This window comes from Dreissena polymorpha, chromosome 5 (assembly GCF_020536995.1).
Source record: "Dreissena polymorpha isolate Duluth1 chromosome 5, UMN_Dpol_1.0, whole genome shotgun sequence".
In the NCBI taxonomy this organism is placed as follows: domain Eukaryota; kingdom Metazoa; phylum Mollusca; class Bivalvia; order Myida; family Dreissenidae; genus Dreissena; species Dreissena polymorpha.
In genome coordinates, this window is record NC_068359.1 from 72,381,845 (window position 1) to 72,402,437 (window position 20,593).

A 20,593-nucleotide genomic window follows, 5' to 3' on the forward strand; every position below is an offset into this window, starting at 1 on the left:
TGAAACAAGTATGTTGAGACTGGTCCCATTACGTAATGTAACCATCAACGAACAATGTTTTTAATCGAAAATACTAACCTGCTCATACGAAAACTAAGACTTGCAATAATTAAATGCATAAGTAAAATTATGTGTTCATCTTCCACTTTGCACTACTAAATGAGGATGTAATTAAAATCACCTCTTATCTGTTATCAAGGAGTGACACACATGAGAAAGTTCATTCAAATCAATCTATGTGAACAAGAACATGGTATGGTATGACAAACACTTGTATGTCTTCAAAAACGGGACATAATTCTTTCTTATCTTAACAGTATTTCGCTTTCAGTTCTTTTTTTCTCTTTTATGACCACTGCTTGCATGTGCTATTAACTGGTTCACCGTTAAACTTAAAAACTGACGAACCACTCGACCTGCACGAAGAGATGAGTGTGCCGACGGTTGACGTGCTCGCCGACGGTCCAGCGAGAGATGTCCACCTTTCCGGTTGTGGAGACGATTGTGAACCACCAGTACGGGCTGTTCTGGAACGTAACCTCGTGCGGCGACCCCGGCGTGAATTTCAAGCTCACGGAGCGCACGTGCATTGCCCCGACGTTCCCGTCGGCGCTTATCTCCAAATTGTCCGCCTGATGCATGATTGCGTTCGACGTAAACGTCAACTTGTAGCGCACTTCCGCTCCCAGCAGGATCGCGTCGATGAGCTGTTGCTTGGTGCCGGCAAGGACAACGCCGTCTTTGTCGTTGACGAGAACGCGGTTCCACGTGCGCGTGTCGATGAACCACGTCATGGGCTTGCGTTTCACGGTGTTCCCGCGGTTAAAGTACTCACCGATGTTGAAATACTCTGAAGTCTCTGTGCCGGTGGTCGTCAGAACGCGCCAATCCCAAAACACGTCGTCTGTAAACGTCTTCAGGTCTTGCTTCGAAACGAGGCCGAGAATCTGCGCGTTAATGTGCCCCCCGCGCACGTTGATCTGATCCGGCTCCACCGTGATGGCGCCATCAATGAGTACCTTGAGACGGTGACCCGTCTCGACAGCGAGGCGAAGGAGTTCGAGGGAACCATCCTCCAGATTCCCTTCCGCGTCGTGCTTGTACGCCATCTGCCAGCAACTGTCCGCATACCTGCAGAGGTACGTGATAAACAACATTGTTAAGTAAGTCTTAACAGTTTTCGATTTATTATGCATTATGTGCTTATCATGACCCAATCTAATCAAGCACGTGTGTTATCACAATTGTCGAATAAGAATTTACATAAAACAAACGTATTTATAACAACTTAGCTCGAACTTTTATCTTGTCAATAGATTTATTTCTTGTTATCTTTCGGGTATCTATTATTAACGAATATACTCATATAAATGATACTTTATACGACACTATGTATTTTTATACTACACTCTGTTATTAAAGAAATTAAAGCAAATAATAAACAAGCAAATTCGTTGAATTGATATCCCCCGCCAATATGCTTCTGGGCACAAACGTATTATATTTGACACTCAACAAGAGCTATCACCATAGGATGACTTATGCCCCCTATAAACGCTTTATAGAAGTTATGAGCTTTATTCTAAACCTAAACGCAGATTTCGAAACCTAAATTCGGACCCTAAGTTCAAGGTCAAGGTCACAGGGGTCAAATTTGTGTGCGTATGGAAAGGCCTTGTCCATATACACATGCATATCAAATATGAAGGTTATATCTCAAGGGACATAGAAGTTATGAGCATTTTTCAAAACCTAAACGCAGATTTCGAAACCTAAACGCGGACGATTACTTCAAGGCCAAGGTCACAGGGGTAAAAAATTGTGTGCGTATGGAAAGGCCTTGTCCATATACACATGCATACCAAATATGAAGGTTATATCTCAAGGGACATAGAAGTTATGAGCATTTTTCGAAACCTAAACGCAGATTTCGAAAAGTAAACGCGTACCCTAAGTTCAAGGTCAAGGTCGCAGGGGTAAAACTTTGTGTGCGTATGGAAAGGCCTTGTCTATATACACATGCATACCAAATATGAAGGTTATATCTCAAGGGACATAGAAGTTATGATCATTTTTCGAAACCTAAACGCAGATTTCGAAACCTAAACGCGGACCCTAAGTTCAAGGTCAAGGTCACAGGGGTGAACATGTTTGTGCGTATGGAAAGGCCTTGTCCATATACACATGCATACCAAATATGCAGGTTATATCTCAAGGGACATAGAAGTTATGAGCATTTTTCGAAACCTAAACGCAAAGTGTGACGGAAAGACGGACAGACGGACAGACAGACGGACAGACGGACAGTCCGATCACTATATGCCCCCTTTTCTTCGAAAGGGGGTATAAAAAAGCATTTTTTTCAAGATACAAAGGGCCATAACTCCGTTATTAACAGATGGTGTACAATGCCATTTGGCGTGCATCATCCTCTTATCCATATACATACTCATACCAAGTTTCAATGAAATCCGCCAAAGCACTTCCAAGATATGGCTCCGGACGGACGGACGGAAGGACGGACGGACGGACAACACCAAAACAATATCCCTCCGCCTATGGCGGGGGATAAAAACGCTGTTGCGCATTTATAGATTATGAACAAGCTTTTGACATGGTCTTTTATGACACATTATGGGTACAATTATATTAGTCGCGTGTAAGTTGTAAGATGCTACATCTATTTGAGTCAATATATGAACATGTCAACTCATGTATACAATTTGCGTTTCACAATTCCTTGATATTTCATTAGGGTTTCGGCAAGGAGAGCCTCTTTCTCCTCCCCTATTGATTCAGTTTATAAATGACATAACTGATAGCTTAGACTTTGAGAAGCTCACATTTGAAGATATCGATAGAATTCCTTTGTCTATGTTATTGTTTGCGGATGATAAAGCGCTATTCACGACAGATCCTTTAATGTGATATTATGGGCATCTAACAGTTTATAGGTGTCTATCGCAACCGTTGTTTATTTTTGGTGTTTACACTTCATATACACTTATATTTGTTAATGCAGCATCAACATACTAAAACAATATCCCGGAAAAAGAAAAATAATGCATTTGCATATCAACCGTACTTTCGTTTTGACAACTGGCGGTTTATATGATTCGATTTACAATGTGAATCTTAATCTAGTTTTAGTGCAGATTCGTTCATACGACACAAAGAAACTATTTTGTTTTACGGATCAATTCGGCTTAGAGGACTGGGTGAGTCATGTAACATATCGAATATAATATTTATTTTTTATAAACAACTGATAGCAAAATGAGTTGCAGATAATTGGTCAGTAACTACATTTTAACTAACTTGTTTGACCTGTTAATTCTTTTCAGCTCAATTCAACAGTGAAAAATGCCCATAATATAACTTTAAGCTTACATTCCCAGTTGAATTGCATAAATACTCTCGAAAATGGGGTCTACATATTTATGTATGGTCATTAAACAATGAAAACATTGGCATTGGTGACAAATGTATTTACTTTGGTATCATATTATGTTGTAATGGTTCGGCAAATGAAGCTGTTTAAACCCTGAATAAGAACGTCTTTAAGGCATATAATCACCTTTTCTTGATATTTAGTAGAGTAAAACCCGATTCAAACTCTAAATTGTTATGTATGGTCATTGTACAATAAAAACATTGGCATTGGTGACAAATGTACTTACTGTGGTATCATATTTAATTATAATGGTTCGCTAAATGAAGCTGTTAAAACCCTGAATAGGAAACTCACCTTCTTATTACTTTATTAAGTAGAGTTAAGCCCAATTAAAACTATGCTGGACAAAAGCTGTTAAAAACCATATTGACTATTTAGGCTTTAAATATATATATATATATTGCATGAAAACGTTAACTAAATATACAATTATCCAATACTCAAACAACGGCGTCGCGATCAATTCGTCTACTCGTGGTCACATAAACAAAATTCGCAAAGTAAATTTGAGTAGTGTCTTTATTTTAAACACGACTGTGCACTTGAAAAATATCTTGAGTATTTGATAATGATTGCAAAAAGCTCTTACAAGATTTAGACTAAGCGCTCACTCATTTGAAATCGGAAGTGGTAGAAACAATACCATTGCGAGAGAAAGCAGGAAATGGAAACTGTGTAGCACAGTCAGGGTTACACTTTTTATGTTCGCGTTATCGTGATGTTAGAATTAAGTATAACGTTGAAAATCGAGTAACACTGTAATTAAGTTCACATCTATGATGTCCAGTACTAACACTCATATTAACCCATTTATGCCTAGTGGACTCTCTCATCCTTCTAAATTAGATCAATTTATTTCCAAAATCAGGGATGTCTAGTAAATTTATTTCTATATGTAGAATATTTCTTACAGAAATTTCTTTAAGCAAACAGCATAGACCCTGATGAGACGCCGAATCATGCGGCGTCTCATCTGGGTCTACGCTGTTTGCCAGTGCCTTTTTTTCTAGAAGCTAAGCATACATGGGTTAATGAATTTATTTGCAATGTATGTTAAAAAGAAATGATCGCTTTTCTTAGTAGCTACTTTGTTGCTTCTTGATAACCCTAACGATGTTAGCCTCGTTAATTTGTTATACGTTTTTATGTATTAATTAATTATTTGTTATGTGAGTTCTGTAGTTCATGTGTATGTTCAGATTGTTCCTAGTTGTTTAGTATGTGACCAAAGTCATGTATTTGCTGATTCTGACAAAAAACATTAAACTGAACATGAATGATATATTCGGCTATTAATTGAAACTACACATTTCTATCGAATCTTAAACGTATGTTGGTATATTTATTTAAATGGACCATTTCTCCTTTATGTTTAAATTAGATATGCATATATGTGTCTAGTTGTTCCAAACGAAATACACCGAGGATTCACTATTGACCTAACGCATTTATCTCTATTCGAACATATTTAGCAAAGTACTTAAATCAACAAGACAAAAGCAAAATTACAACATTAACTCTATGATCGGAATAAAGGACAGATTGCGATAAAACAAAACAGTAATAACAATTAAATCTGTGTTTGATAAACACACATGTCTCCATCAGATCATGTCGAAGACAAACCTTCACGCACAGGCATTAAGACCAGTTCTCCCTGAACAAGGCGCATATTAACTTCTTATACCAGTTTATTAACTGCTGCATGATGCTGTTATCACTACATATGCAACCAGCATAAAACCAGAACAGCCTGCGAGTAACGCACAGTCCTTTCAGGTTATATTGCTGTTTAAAGTATAATAGTGTAATAAATCTTTTATAAACTTGAATCTAGTTAATAAGGACTCTACTCTTATTTGATTTTAAAAGCGACTTTAAATGGGTCGAATTGCGTATCTGAGAGGTATAGGGTATAGAATCAATGTATTTTATCAATGTAAACTTTCCGAACCAGTTCATGGACTGTTGCATACTGCTGTTTCCACGCTTTACGTGCTCGCTGACGTTCCAGCGTGAGACATCCACGGTGCCGTCAGTGGACCAGACGGACATCCAATAATAGTCGTCACCTTGATACTCCTGCGGGAAACAAGGCAGGTGCGAGTTATTGAACGATAAAGCATCGAGCTGTGTGTGTTATCATATCACAAAATACGATATGAACAACACGAGTCTATATACTTGAGCCTCGCTCTGTGAAAATGGGGTTTAATGCATGTTTGTTATGTGTCGTCCAAGACTAGCCTGGGAAGTCCGAACAGGCCAATAAGGCACAACACTTTCCACCTCAACTAGATTTTTGTGAAGAAGAGTCTTCCTTCAAACAAAAATACAATAATGGCGGAAAGTGTAGTCCCTGGTAACCCTGTTCAGACTGCACAGGCTAATTTTGGACGATACTTAACGCACGTGCATTAAACCCGCTTTTCACAGAGCGAGACTCATTTGGATGTACATGCGTCGCTCTGCTCACAACACAAGAGAAATATAAAGCTGTTTTGGTGTACGCGATTGACCAATACAAAACGCTTAGACGTGCGTTATAAACATGTAGCATAATATTATATACAATTGTAACTATAGTTTATCATTTTGGAAATAACCGACGTTTTTTCTGTTGTATGCATATGTTAAACTTAAAACTATGTTTAAAAACGCTTAATTGTTACACAGTCTTTGAGAATGCAAATTTAAATTCAAACATTATGTCGCGGATTCAGTATTCACTGATGTTCATCACTGAGCTCAGTTGAGCCTCGTTCTTGGAAAAAGGGGCTTAATGCATGTACGTAAAGTGTCTTCACGAATTAGCCTGTGCAGTCAACACAGGCTTATTTAGGGACGATACTTTCCGCCTAGACTGTTTTTTTTTCAAAAGAATCTTCCTTTAAACGAAACATTTAAAAAATGAAATTTTTTACCCTGATTAGCCTGTGCGGACTGCACAGGCTAATCTGGGAAGAACTTAACGCGCATGCATTCAACCGAATTCTCCCAGAACGAGGCTCAATTAATGAATGTGAGAATGCTATGAGAATCGTGTGGCCCATTCACCATAGAAAAAAACGGATGTAAACTAACCAACTTCGTCTTAAAATTGAAATTCACATAATTTAAGTCTATGAAATTCAATTGAATCTTTTACCGGAGCAGTTTCAAGAGCAAACCATGTCGAGACTACGACTATATAATACTGCTTGTTAACAAAAGTACTGAAATAACTGTCAATGCTCACGAAAATGACACAAATAGCGTCGTTGGAAATAAATCAAACGAAATATAAAACCAGCCAGAATTCAATGTTGATGTGTTCAAACAGATGTCTCATTGTTCGAGTAAGGCATGATGTATATGCTTTAAATAAAGTACATGTATATTCATTCATTCACTCACCGTATTCGAGCGTAAAATGTGAGTGGCAGATGTGTCGACATGTGACGTTACCTTAAAGTTACGAACCCACAAATTACAAGTCAGATTTTGCAAGCCAGTATGACTTACAAACCAGTGTGATTTATCAGACCAGTGTGGCTTACAGACCAATGTGACTAAACAGGCAAATATGACAACTCAACCAGTGTAACGTTAACCTCAGAGATTTGATGGCAACCAGCATAGCTGGATCAAATCCATGTCGTTATAACCAACCACGTGATGATAGGCATGTTGTACAATAATTTCCCCGTCGTTATTTTTATTTTTATTTTTTTCAATTTATGTAGTTTATGTTTTTATTATGAACCTGAACTTTTACTGTTATCAAATTATAAAAGAAAATGATACTACTTTTCATAATATAATATCGTACGATTCCCTTATATCGAGCGTAGCCTGATTTCGATCACTGTTTACATTAAGAGCGCGGCTCTCGTGGAGACGTCACAAGCATGCGCTCTGAGCATTTTGTTTAACTAACATTACTTCGCTTAAAATAAATACAGACACGACCACAGGAGGGAAGCCCATAGTATTTTTTAATATATAATGCTATAATAGAAACAGGGAGTGCAACTTCATTTGCCGTAAAACTACACCATCTTTACTGTAAACCATGTAAATCGAACAATTTTAAACGAATCAACTACCGGTACACACCGGTTGTTTTCGAAAGCTAATAAAATAATTTATCAGGAAAAATTAACATCAGTACAATTGATCCAACAGTATTTCGATACCAGCCCTCAGAAATTGACCCATGTGCAAAATCGTGTTTGGTCGGACACAAGTGTGTCCACATAGAGATTTTCCATGTCGATCACTTTAAAGAGCTAAAACTCAATAACCAAGTCATTAAACGGTAGATAAACAGCACATGTATGCACAGTAAACATTTTTCAATCGATTACAATACCTATTGTTATCGAAAAAGTATGGTAAACACCATTTTTCGCGTCTTTCGATCCGCGAGTACAAACCCTTTGATGACGTCAGAGATTTTCTAAAACAAAATACGATTGGTCGGTTTTCATCAATTTCTCACTCACCTTTTTACGGAGGTCCTCGGGAAATTCCGCCCAACCAATAAAAACACCCGTAGCAAATTTATGCTTTATTGAATGTCGTCAGAGGATTCCCGTACTTCCTTTTAAAAATTAAAGCTCCGGGTTGTATGTTTACAAATCGAAGTGAAAAACACATTTGATGGTGTGTAAATGACTCTAAAATGTATTGTTATCGATTCATTAATGTTTATTGAACGGGAAATAACCGTTTAAATGACGAACAGTCGTGCAATCTTTGTGTTTCTGCTGTTTGAAACGATCGGAAATTGAAGTTATATTGGACATACTTGTGTCCGACCAAAACAAAATCCGTGAATGTCAACTTCTGAGGGCTTGTATCGAAATACTGCTGGATCAATGGTACAGATGTTAATTTTTCCTGATAAATTATTTTATTAGCTTTCGAAAACAACCGGTGTGTAGTTGATTCGTTAAAAAGTGTTTGAGTTACATGGTTTACAGTAAAGATGGTGTAGTTTTTCGGTAAATGAAGTGCACTCCTTGTTTCTATTATAGCATATATATATATATATATATATATATATATATATATATATATATATATATATATATATATATATATATATATATATATATATATATATATATATATATATATATATATATATATATATATATATATATATATATATATATGTGTGCTTCTCTTCTGTGGACACGACTAAAATTAGTTCAAAATAAGTATAATTGCATTTCAAAATCTTACTTGAACTGAAGTAATCCAAATTTAGCCCAATTCCATTCAATTTTCTCGGTACTCTTCATTAAAATTGCACATAAATTGCAGACGACTGAGCTAGTATAAACACAACAATTTTATGTATTTGATTTATTTTAAAGAAAAGTCTTTTACGTTTTCACGATTCTCAGAAAATGTAGCATGAAACAATATGTGCACATCGCAAAAATAGGTGACTTGACGATATACACATGTTCAGTGGGTATACCCTGCCCCGATTGGATGATAATTTTTTCAAATTTTTTAACGGTAACATATATGTCGAAATTTAATTTGAACAAAATGCGAACGTTTGCGTTTTTTGCAATTCTTGATCACTTTTACGTGTCAATAATGCTCAACAGAAGATTGACCATTAAAACAAAAACTTCTTAAATTGTTAACAGTAGTTATAAAAAAAGTAAAATTATTGTTTCTGTTTGTATAGGCCTAAATGTGTTCAGTGAATCGAATTTTCGAAGTTTTGTTGGCCTAATGCCTATCATAATCGAGTACTCTTGCATTTCGGATGTGATGTCTCGATACCAGGTAAACAACGCGCGTAGTGGATGTAATTTGCAGGTGTACATGGCACTATTGGCTTTGCGTGTTTAAACACGCTGTAAATAAACAATTATGACATGGATTAATAGGGCATTAAATAAATCTTTAAAGGTAAATCTGTTATTGCGACATTGTTTGCATTAATTTAATAAATTATTTTACCAGTTTCCTTAACCGCTCGATTCAAGGTAATTGGAGAATACTTAAAAACATTTTAATGGCATATATTGTATGTGAGAGCAAAGAACGACAACTCTGTGTGGAGATTGGTGTCATGTTTGCTGTCATGTGCCAAACCAGTATGGCTTACAGACGCGAGGCAGTTTCCAGATCAGTATTGCTTAGCAGGCCAGATTGACTTAGCAATGCAAGATCGATTCAGCAGGTTATAGTGGCTTCGCAATACAAGATTGATTTATCATACAATAGTGGCTTAGTCAGGCAAGATTTATTAATCAGGCTATAGTTGCTTAGCAAGGACAGATTGATATATGAGGCTATAGTGGCTTAGCAAGGCAAGATTGATGTATCAGGCTATAGTGGTTTAGCCAGGCAAGATTGTTTGATCAGACTATTGTGGCTTAGTCAGGCAAGTTTGATTTATCAGGCTATAGTTGCTTAGCAACGCAGTATTGATTTAGCAGGCTTAAAGTTGCTTAGCAAGGCAAGATTGATTTATCAGGCTATAGTGGCTAAGCAAGGCAAGATTAATTTATTAGGCTATAGTGGCTTAGCAAGGCAAGATTGATTTATCAGGCTATAGTGGCTTAGCAAGGCAAGATTGATTTATCAGGCTAAAGTGGCTTAGTCAGGCAAAGTTAATTAATCAGACTATTGTTGCTTAGTAAGGCAAGATTGATTTATCGGGATATAGTGGCTTAGCCATATGACAAACATATTTGAAACTTATATCATCGCGTTTTATATAATGGTGACAGGAGAATGATAGAGCTATGCTCGGAACCAGTCATATCTCAGCGCGGACGTTTGTCTAACTCAATAATTCTGTCTTAATTAATGCATCACTCTGACTTAGCATACCAGAGTGACTTAACAGGTCAGATGTTCTTAATAGTTTTGCATAAACTGACAGATCGGGACAAAAAAGAAAAGAATTTAAACAATCTTAGTAATGGAATTAACTCAAGTAAAATAACCGATATTATATTATGCAACAATAAAAGCGACCGACTTCCAATTCAGATGGTGCTGGATTTGTTTGTTTTTATATTACCGGCGGGACTAAGGTTTTGACGATGTATTTAAACACGCTATTTGGACTACATGTAAGTATAAAAACAGACATAGGGCGATGTTCTTTCTCCTACTATTTGTATAGTCAATTTTATTTCCGCATACCAAGTAAAATAAAAGCTGAACGGTGCACTTTCAAGAATCTGCATTGACAAAAAAGCCAAGACGCGTTTAAAAAAACACTATTTTGTCACAATTAAAAGATGAAAAATTTATTAACATGTACTTATAAGAACTTTCGTTAATGGACAATGATCTAACGATCCTGTTGCAGTGAACACCTACCTTGATTTTTTTTTCATTTTTAACAATCTGCCAAAATGTTTATCAAAAGTATCATTTAAATACCAGTCATTGAAGTTAGAATATAACGCGGAATAAGTAACAATATATGTGGGTTTTCTCATGGAGAATGAACACGAGTATTACTTATCCTAATGATTTATAATATATCGGTTTCTGGAATAAGTTTATTTCACATAAATCACGAATTTATTTTTAAAATGCAGTTTAAGTATAAACACACATGTGAAATACCGTAAAACCTGAACAAACAAACCCAACATAAACATTCTCAATGAATACCATTATGATTATACAATTCGAAAAAAAACTCGGGTTTAACCGCAAAACGTTGGTGAAATCATAAAGGTCGATCTACCTATACTACTGTATTTTTAGAAATGTTAGTGGAAACAAAGAACACGTTCTTAAGCTACTGTTATCAGATATATGCTCAGAAAAGAACGGTTAACATGGTTAGATAAATTCGTTGCACTGCTTCTTACTGACCCTTTACGGAGTATTAGGCCGAATAATTAGTATATGAATAATTAAACCATGTATGCATAGCGTCTAGAAAAAGGCCTTGGCGAACAGCGTAGACCCTGATTAGACGCCGCATGATGCTGTCAGTAAGAAATATTCTAAATATACAAATAAATATACTAGACATCCCTAATTTTGGAAATAAATTGATCCAATTTAGAAGGATGGAAGAGTCCACTAGTAATAAATGGGTTAATCACGACGAATGGAGTCTTTCAGAAGCCACACAACTACTGAACATTTTATCGAAAGAACCATTAATTAAATAAAGATATTACATGGAATAAGAAACAACATACATACATGCAAACGTTTCAATTAAACTTACTTATCAATTTGCTGACCCGAAATTACACCGCATGGGGGTCTTTAAGAAGCCGTTAAAATACCGGTACATGTTATACGGAAAAAAGCATATCCGAAATAAACTACCACATTAAATACATGTTATCCGAAATAAACTACCACATTCAATACATGTTATCCGAAATAAACTACCACATTCAATACATGTTATCCGAAATAACCTACCAAATTGGGCCCGTTCATGCGCTCGCTCACGTGCCACAGCGACTGTCCCGCCACGATGGCGCGGTCATACGACACCTCCACGTTGTCCATGCGGACGCCGTACCCAAGCTGCCGGTCGACGATGCGGATGTCCGCCCCTGCCTCCACAGCGTACACTATGTCCCGGACACTTCCGGTGATCACTGTGCCGTCCTGGGTGTGCGAGTAGATAGGGTCGGGGTATTTGTTGAAAGGGAGGCTTAGTTACAATGGTGGAATTCAATGTTTATGTTTTATACTTCTGTAAATACCTATATTTACAGCTCTGGGTCGTTTATTGCATTTACATGTTTTGTCTTCCTCGTGAGGCAATCAAAGTACAGAAAAAAGTCCCCGAACGCTCTAATACTACTGCTTTCATTTGCAAGTGTTCATTCTACTCCATCGCCACACATCATGTGTGATTTGATTACAAGTGTTGTTGTTTGTTGTTGTGATGGTGAAAAAAAGATGGTGCTGGTTGCTGCTCGTGCTATTGTTGTATAGGTGACGAAGTGGTGGTGATTTAAATGATGATGATGATGATGATGATAATGATGATGATGATGATGATGATGATGATGATGATGATGATGATGATGATGATGATGATGATGATGATGATGATGATGATGATGATAATGATGATGATGATGATGATGGTTGGTGGTGGTGGTGGTGTGATGATGATGATCATGGTGGTGGTGATGATCTGATGATGATGATGATGTTGATGATGATGATGATGATGATGATGATGATGATGATGATGATGATGTATGATGATGATGATGATGATGATGATGATGATGATGATGATGATGATGATGATGATGATGATTGATGATGATGACGACGACGACGATAATGATGATGATGATATATTATTATTATTATTAGTATTATCATTATTATTATTATGATAATGATGATAATAATCTTATTAAAAAACAGAATGTAAACTCATGTAAAGATCATCAAGTAAGGTATGCTGTTTTATTGAGCACAACGCGTCTCCAGAAGGACAGCGCTGTTGTACACGTACCGTATATACCACTGCATATCCACGTAGTCCCGTTGATTCCCGCCGACACGTGGTTGCCGATGAAGTAACGAGCCATGTGCACGTGACCTGTCGAGCAGAGGTTGACGAACCAGAAATACGGCACTTCCTGGAACGTATCGTAGGACGCTTTACTCACGTGGAATAGCGCCTGGCGCAAACGTTATTCCGGATCGTCTGGGTATTTTGGACGCTTGTCAGGTAACCAACTGGGCCCCAAGAGGGAACGAATATTCTGAGATCGGCGCCCGCCAGCATGGCGCGAATTAGGGTCTCCTTGACTCGTACACGGTCGTTCCGTTTCCGCTGTTAGCATACACGAGTTCCCATCTTTGATGACATCCGACTGGAATAGGAAAACAAAGCCATCGGTCTTGGTCATTTCATGCTGTACATGTGTGTTAAATATTTGTAAAATGGCCCCGTATTTCGCACCATGCTCTAAACCCATTTATGCCTAGTGGACTCCTCCCAATCCTTCTAATTGGATCAATTTATTTAAAAATTAGGGAATTCTAGTATATTCATTTTTTATATTTAGGATATTTCTTACAGAATTCCTTTAAGCAAACAGCGCAGACCCTGATGCATCGTCTCATCTGTGTCTTACGCTGTTTGCCGAGACCTTTTTTATAGACGCCAGGCATACATGGGTTAAAGTGGAGTCTATAAGAGTATATGTGGTAGCTTTGTAACTTTCGGTTTCTTATTTTACAATAAAAACATCATTAACTAATATATTACTTTATATTTTAATCTTAAACGTGGGTATATCATTGAGTTTTCATGAAGAAATGAGTATACATTTTTGTTCAGTCCGTCTTGTATGAATTTGAACACGCATTATTCTGTGTACATCCATTCAGTCGCATTGTATAGGACACCAAATTGGTGTATGAACAAATTCAACCCCATCGTCCAGTCGACCATTAATTAAAAGTCCAGACATTTTTGACATAATCATAGTAATAAACAGTCAAAGCCGCATCGTAAATTACAAAAAAAAAAAACAAGCATAAATTTATTAGTTTCAAGCATACAGAGAAATTAATCAGACAATTTAAAGTTTTTTTACTTTTACGCCCAAAAACGCTGTTATAACAAGCTCGTTGTTATTACATACTAGTTTATCGTAACCAATCGCGTTAATTCAGATTTGTTGCAGTTGAAAATAATGTACATGTATATGTGTTCCATACAATCCCACGTTTTTACGAAAGTGTGATTCATCTAATATGAATATCACATGTAGGTTATGATTCCGATGTTGTCAGATACGAATGATTTCATGATGAACACACTAAGAACGACAGAGTGTAACAAACATTGGCGATTAAATGCAATTTAAATTTAAAAAAAAGATGTAATACGGCTACACTGTACTTACATCCCCACGTGCCTGTCACGTGAGCGAGCACGACAAACACGAGCACTAGAATAGTGTGCATCTTACACCCAGTTGACTGCCCTAAAAACGAAAACAAATGTAACAATATAAAGAAGTGAAACTCCAGGTGCTGGAGCAGTATTGAATTTTCATTAAAAACAATTAGTAGGTCCTTTATTTAGGCAAGTGACCGATTGCCCAAACAGTACAAAACAGCACAATACAGCACAATACAAACCAACATAGACACAAAATATGAATAAAGCTGGGGTCACCGCCTTGGAACGGTCAATGCAAAGCATTGGGGGTTTAAACCTGGTTATAGAGCGCTCAACCTCACACTTGGCCCAGCAATATTCATAATACATTAAGTGTATTAAGCATTGTAACTCAAATTAAACAATAATAAAAGGGAATTAAAACGCATTCAATTTAATTACTATTCAATTACTCAATTGCATTGAAGATACAAGAGTAACAGAATTACAACTTTTTGACGAACGATCAAATAAAACTATTAACAATTGTCAACTACATTCCTTCTTTATAGAAAAGATTTGAGAATATAGAATCATAGAGTTAATATCTCAGATAATCATCGCGCAAATACAGGAAGAAGCAGCAATGAAATATTTATTTAAGGAATTCGGCGTTGATTGCAAACATGATAGTACCGCATAAAGAAGTATCTATACTTGCATGTAGTAAAATTAAAACCTTAATACTGCACTTATTTGAACTCAATTATGCAATTCCTTGATTAACTTTAAAAGTTGATTGTATTAACTGTTTATACAGTTTATACGAGTTATTATTGTTCGTCTAGAGATGCTTAAACGTTTATGTTGGATTGTGTAATTTATATATACCATCTATTTGGCCACGCACTCGTGCAATCGAAAACGAATTTTACAGGTACTAGTATTGTGTATGTGAATTAAACGATTTTCCACCTATCTTGACAATATTAGAAGGGTTTTATTCGCAAAGTGCAAATAAATTGCATTTGTCGACAGGATTTCATTTATGTATTTCCCTATAAGTGGTGTTATTTCACATCTTGAAAGCAATACTGTGTTATCATCATAAGGCGTTTATCGATATTCCATTCTGTCTCATCCACACGATCTACTGACCGAACGCTGAACCATGTAATTCTGCGAGTTGGCATTTAACGCTTAATTGTAACTGGGCCAAAATTGTGTCAATGTGACGTATGAACACGCAGAGAATTATCCGGATTTCCTTACATTGAAAAGTGTTACATCCTCTACGATGTTACTCGTTAACCTCCAAAAGAACGCAGTAACGTCGCCAAAGTTCTGGGGGATGTCTCTCAAATCAGGCAATGAAATAGTTGGGTATATGTATATTCATTGAGGGTCTACTGGCGGGAAATTTCCTCAACCTTTTATAAGCTGCCGATAAGGTCATTTAAGCTGATAGGCAATTTGATACTGCTACGTCGAAAAATGACTGTAATTTTAAATTCCATTCGGTTCGCTCACCATACACCATTGCGGAAGGCTCGATGCAAGAATTTTGTTGAACGGAAGATTTCTAATGTACTTAGATACACGCTGATAACGGATCACATGAACAGATTAAACACGATACGCATGTTAAAATGAATGTATTTATTTATTTACATTTAAGGTCATTAGCACATACAAATATATGACATATGAGACATAGAATATATCACAGATTAAAAAAAAGACTACGTGATTTAAAATTTCAATTTAAGAGCATCAAATAAAACGCTGTTGCTGCATGCATATTTTTTAACTAAAGTAGGTTCATATGAGCATGAATGCTAATGACCTATGGATAACCCATTAAGCTGAAAGCTGATTTCCAAGGGGACCATAAAACACACACTGAAAAAAGCAATGTGATTAAAAGATACAAAACCATATGAACAAACAACATTAACTCTTCACAATTAAGATTTTGGTAATGTACAGTATTGATCATTAAATGTTTTGATTCCTGTTAATGGATCTAGTCCATGGCAATGTGTGCGCAGTATATCAATGCAATGCAGCACTGCCGAGGGGATGTGATTTTGTGCGTTGCGTTTAAAGGGGCCTTTGCACAGATTATTTCATGTATTGAAGTTTTTTGTTAAATGCTTTATATTGATAAATATAAACATTGGATCTAAAAGCTGCCAGTAAAAATAATAAAGAAATAAAAAAGTAACCCTTCAACTGGGCTCGAACCACTGACCCCCTGGAGCAAAAGTACATTTATATCGCTTAGACCACTCGGCCATCCGTGCTCATACAATGAGTGATGACTTTTATACTTTTTGTAAGCAATCCTCGTAGTATCACAAAATATAACGACAACAACAGAACTGTCTAAATTATTCAATCGTTTTGCGTTGCAACGATTGATAATTTTCAGGTATAATGGATATTTTAGAGCATGGTAAATATTCAGTACTACTGTTTTGCTCGCAAATATCATAACTACAACGACAATTTGCGAATCTGAAACATGTATTTTATTAGTTAACTTACCGAAACGTGAAAAGGTCCCTTTAATTTTGTTACTATGTAACTTAAAAGATACACCGAGTGTAACGGTAATAATGTTCACTAGTCATGTTTAGTCAATGTTAAAAGCAAGAGCTGTGAAAATTAAAAAACAGACGTTACATGTCAAAACTGTGACTACGAATACGCCAAAGTTATAACATTTTGTGATCTGACAGCTTATTAAAAAGCCATCTGTCGTGTTGGCATATTTACATAAGATGCCTTATTGTCTCAATCAACCATTAGTTGTGTTTACCGTCCTGTGGGTCAACAGCAGCCATCGCATTCACGAGTACAATCCTTCCAAATATGGAAACTATTTTCAGTTTTTACGGTTTCTAATTTAATCCGAAGCAGCGCATTTTCTACCAAACAATAGTCATTTTATAAAAAGAATTAGACACAATTGTCAGAAGAAAAAAGAATGTTACGATTTTATCGTGATGGTTGTTTGCGGGTACTTAACACAGTGACCCCCACCCCCTTCCACCTCGCCCCACCCCCACCCCCCAAAAAATGAAATTAATTATCATTCGCTCTATAATGCTGCCTTCACCTTTTCTAAAACATATATGGCTTTTAACTATCCTTAGTAAAGTATCTATGTCAGCACTTCAGATATGCGACATTAATAAATGTCATAAAAAAAGTTAAACGTGCTATATGTAAAGAAGATAGCAGTAAGTATGCATTGTTACGAAGACTTTTATTATAAAATAGATCTTCCTTGTCTTGGCCGTGTCAAACTTACGTTTTGTCGTAAAAATGCATCTTTAAGACCATAGTGTATATTACCTTCTTCTTATATGATAGCTTTTAACTGGTCCTCATACAGTTTCGCGAATCATTTAACATTGACCGTATTTTATACATTACTTGGTTCCCAGTGTCGTGAGTCCCGCCACGATTGTCGCGATTGGCCACACGCACATCGTAATCCGTCACTGAGATTTTCTTCTTTAATAAGTTTGGAAGCGTGCCCGTGCGTTATGATACTCGGTTGGCATTCTGTTTTAAGAATAGACAATTACATCTCGAACCAAAAATTAAACCGTGCAAAATAAGCGGAGTCTTTTTCAGACCCCGCCCATTGTTTAACCCTCTGAACATTGTCCAGACATTATATATAGCACCGCATCTCTCCCAAAATGGACACACAAAAAAGTTGTTATGGTATGTTTCAAAGAGTTGCACGATTGTATCTCAATCCGAAAGATCGAGTCCCATGTATTGGTACGTTAAAGGGGCCTTTTCCGTTTGAGTTAATTGACAAAATTAAGAAAAGTTGTTTCACATTCGCAAATTTTCGTTTTAGTTATGATATTTGTGATGAAACAGTAATACTGAACATTTACCATGCTCTAAATATTCATTGTATGCATCTTTGACGATTTAAAAACCTGAAATCATAAAGCGTTGCAACGCGAAACGATTTAATAATTTGGAGAGTTCTTTGTTGTCGTTATATTTTGTGAAGCTTCGATGCTTGCTTATATAAAGTATAAAATACATCACTTATTGTATGAGCTCGGATGGCCGAGTGGTCTAAGCGGTAGTCTGTTACTCCAGGACTACAGGGGTCAGTGGTTCGAGCCCGGTTACATTTTTTTCTTGTTTTTAATTGTATCTTGTTGTTTTTTTGTTTTGCTCCACTGCATTGTTAAGAATTCAAGTATTATAAACGTGTAATGATAGGAAAATATATATATTATTGACTGGAAAATTATTGAATTGAAACATAAAAGCTTATTTGATAAAAACTATACTTGATTCATTTATAATATACGGCGATAGAACATTAAATTAACAACATTTTAGATAAGTGTCAGTGTTTAGGTACAGAGTTATATGTTTGTAAATACAAGTGTTTATTCTTTACAAATAACTTTTAGTGCCAGATGAAGTAAGAACCTGCTATGCCGTAATATTTAAGGCACCAAATCATTGATGCGTACGATTAAATGTATTACTTGCAAATGATAACATGAATACTTTCATATTCTTCATAACTATTATATTTTATGTAAGTGATTATGTATTAATTTGAATTTATTTACTTTTTAATGACGATTTCACATTTTTAAATTTATCTTTCAACCTAGTTTAGGAGATATATGCTGGCATCTGTCCGAAGGAAACTTCTTCTTGACTATATATGCAAAGCATCCGTACATGAAAATAGTCATATATTTATGTGCTCAATTCAGAATAAATGTTTCATATTTCAATCTTGTTTTCTAAGAATAAACGAAGGTTCATTTATTATACAATAACATTTTTGAATAACACTGGATTACATTTCCGCAACAAAAGCATCAGTGTTTCGGCTTAAAGGTGAACTGTCGATTTTATAATCGAAAATTGCATTTTTATAAATATGTATATTCTAAAACAAGTGGAATCATCAAGAGCTATGGCAAAAAATATTGCGATACTAAAAAACGATGTTTTTGTTTCCGTAAACCGCCAGGGTATTTCCGCCACCTATTTTGGTTTGTGACGTCACCGGCACTCAACGCGCATGACTCGGATACACGTCCATTGTTATACGAATCGAAGCGTGAACACTTCGCGCTAAATGTCAAATTTGACACTCAATAGATATCACGTTAGCAAAATACAATTCTTTTACACAAGTTTATTGAAATCGTGTGCTTCTCTGTATTTTTTGCATGACAATCGTTATTCGATATGGTTCAGTGTGTGCTTTCGGGTGCAAAGAACGTGAGGAAAATGGAAAGAATTTTTTTTTCCGTTTTGCGAAGGATGATGTTACTTGTAAGAAATGGATAAGGCTGTCAATTCAGGAGAGTAATCGATGGGAGACTGGTTGATTTCAAACCAAGTAAGGCCCTCTAGATTGTGCTTGAAACATTTTGACGACAGTTGTTTTTTTTTCATCCTCCAAGTGTTATGGCTAGTGTTGAGATGGAGTTAAGTAAAGGGGCCTTTTCACAGATTTTGGCATTTTTTAACTATTCATTAAATGCTTTATATCGATAAATGTAAACATTGGATCGTAAAAGCTCCAGTATAAAATCAAGAATAAAATTAAAAAAAGGAAAAGAAAATTGCCCGGACCAGGTTTCGAACCAGTGACCCTAGAGTCCTGCCGGAGTCCTTAGTAAAAACGCTTCAGCCTACTGAGCTATTCCGCAAGTACACATGCATGACGTATTTTATACCTTATATAAGCAATCTTCGTAGTTTCACAAAAATTTAACGACAAAAACAGAACTCTCCAAATTATTCAATCGTTTCGCGTTGCAACGCTTTATAATTTTTAGGTTTTAAAATCGTCAAAGATGCATATAATGGCTAATTAGACCATGGTAAATGTTTAGTATTACTGTTTCCTCACAAATATCATAACTAAAACGAAAATTTGCGAATCTGAAACAACTTTTTTTCAATTTTGTCAATTTACCAAAGCGTGAAAAGATCCCTTTAAGCTCAAGCTCAAAGCTGGTGCAATTCTCAACGATATTTCTCGGAAACAGAGGCATACAAAGCTTCAAAGAAAGCTCCTCTAAATCCAAACGACCTTGGACCAGGGAAGCACAACCGAGCGAAGTATGGGCGCCTATTCTGAAAGGAACCGGTAATTATGTTTCTAATGACTAATCTATGCTTGTTTATTTTGATATTCCAGTGCTAAATAATTTTAGTCTGATTAGTCAGCATATTATTACAAATGATTTCAA

General features: G+C 36.1%; 1 protein-coding gene across 1 annotated transcript; it reads right to left on the bottom strand.

Annotated features, from left to right (window-relative positions):
• Positions 1-175: 175 nt before the first annotated feature.
• On the bottom strand, positions 176-17,170 carry LOC127831336 (uncharacterized). The gene is made up of 7 exons (XM_052356304.1): positions 17,146-17,170; positions 14,344-14,424; positions 13,538-13,581; positions 13,096-13,262; positions 11,876-12,113; positions 5,409-5,536; positions 176-1,131 (listed from the first exon to the last, which is right to left on the bottom strand). The coding sequence occupies exons 1-7, from the start codon at positions 17,168-17,170 to the stop codon at positions 393-395; spliced, it is 1,422 nt and encodes a 473-aa protein (XP_052212264.1). The 3' UTR covers positions 176-392.
• Positions 17,171-20,593: the final 3,423 nt, after the last annotated feature.

What these genes read in the sequence shown, in the direction of transcription:
- LOC127831336 (XM_052356304.1), bottom strand. Translation starts at nt 17,170, where the DNA reads ATGGCTGCTGTTGACCCACAGGACG. An exon ending in TGCTGTTGACCCACAGGACG is followed by an intron (nt 14,425 to 17,145) that starts GTAAACACAACT and finishes TTTCGTTTTTAG; the next exon opens with GGCAGTCAACTGGGTGTAAG. An exon ending in GCATGAACGGGCCCAATTTG is followed by an intron (nt 5,537 to 11,875) that starts GTAGGTTATTTC and finishes TGTTTCCCGCAG; the next exon opens with GAGTATCAAGGTGACGACTA.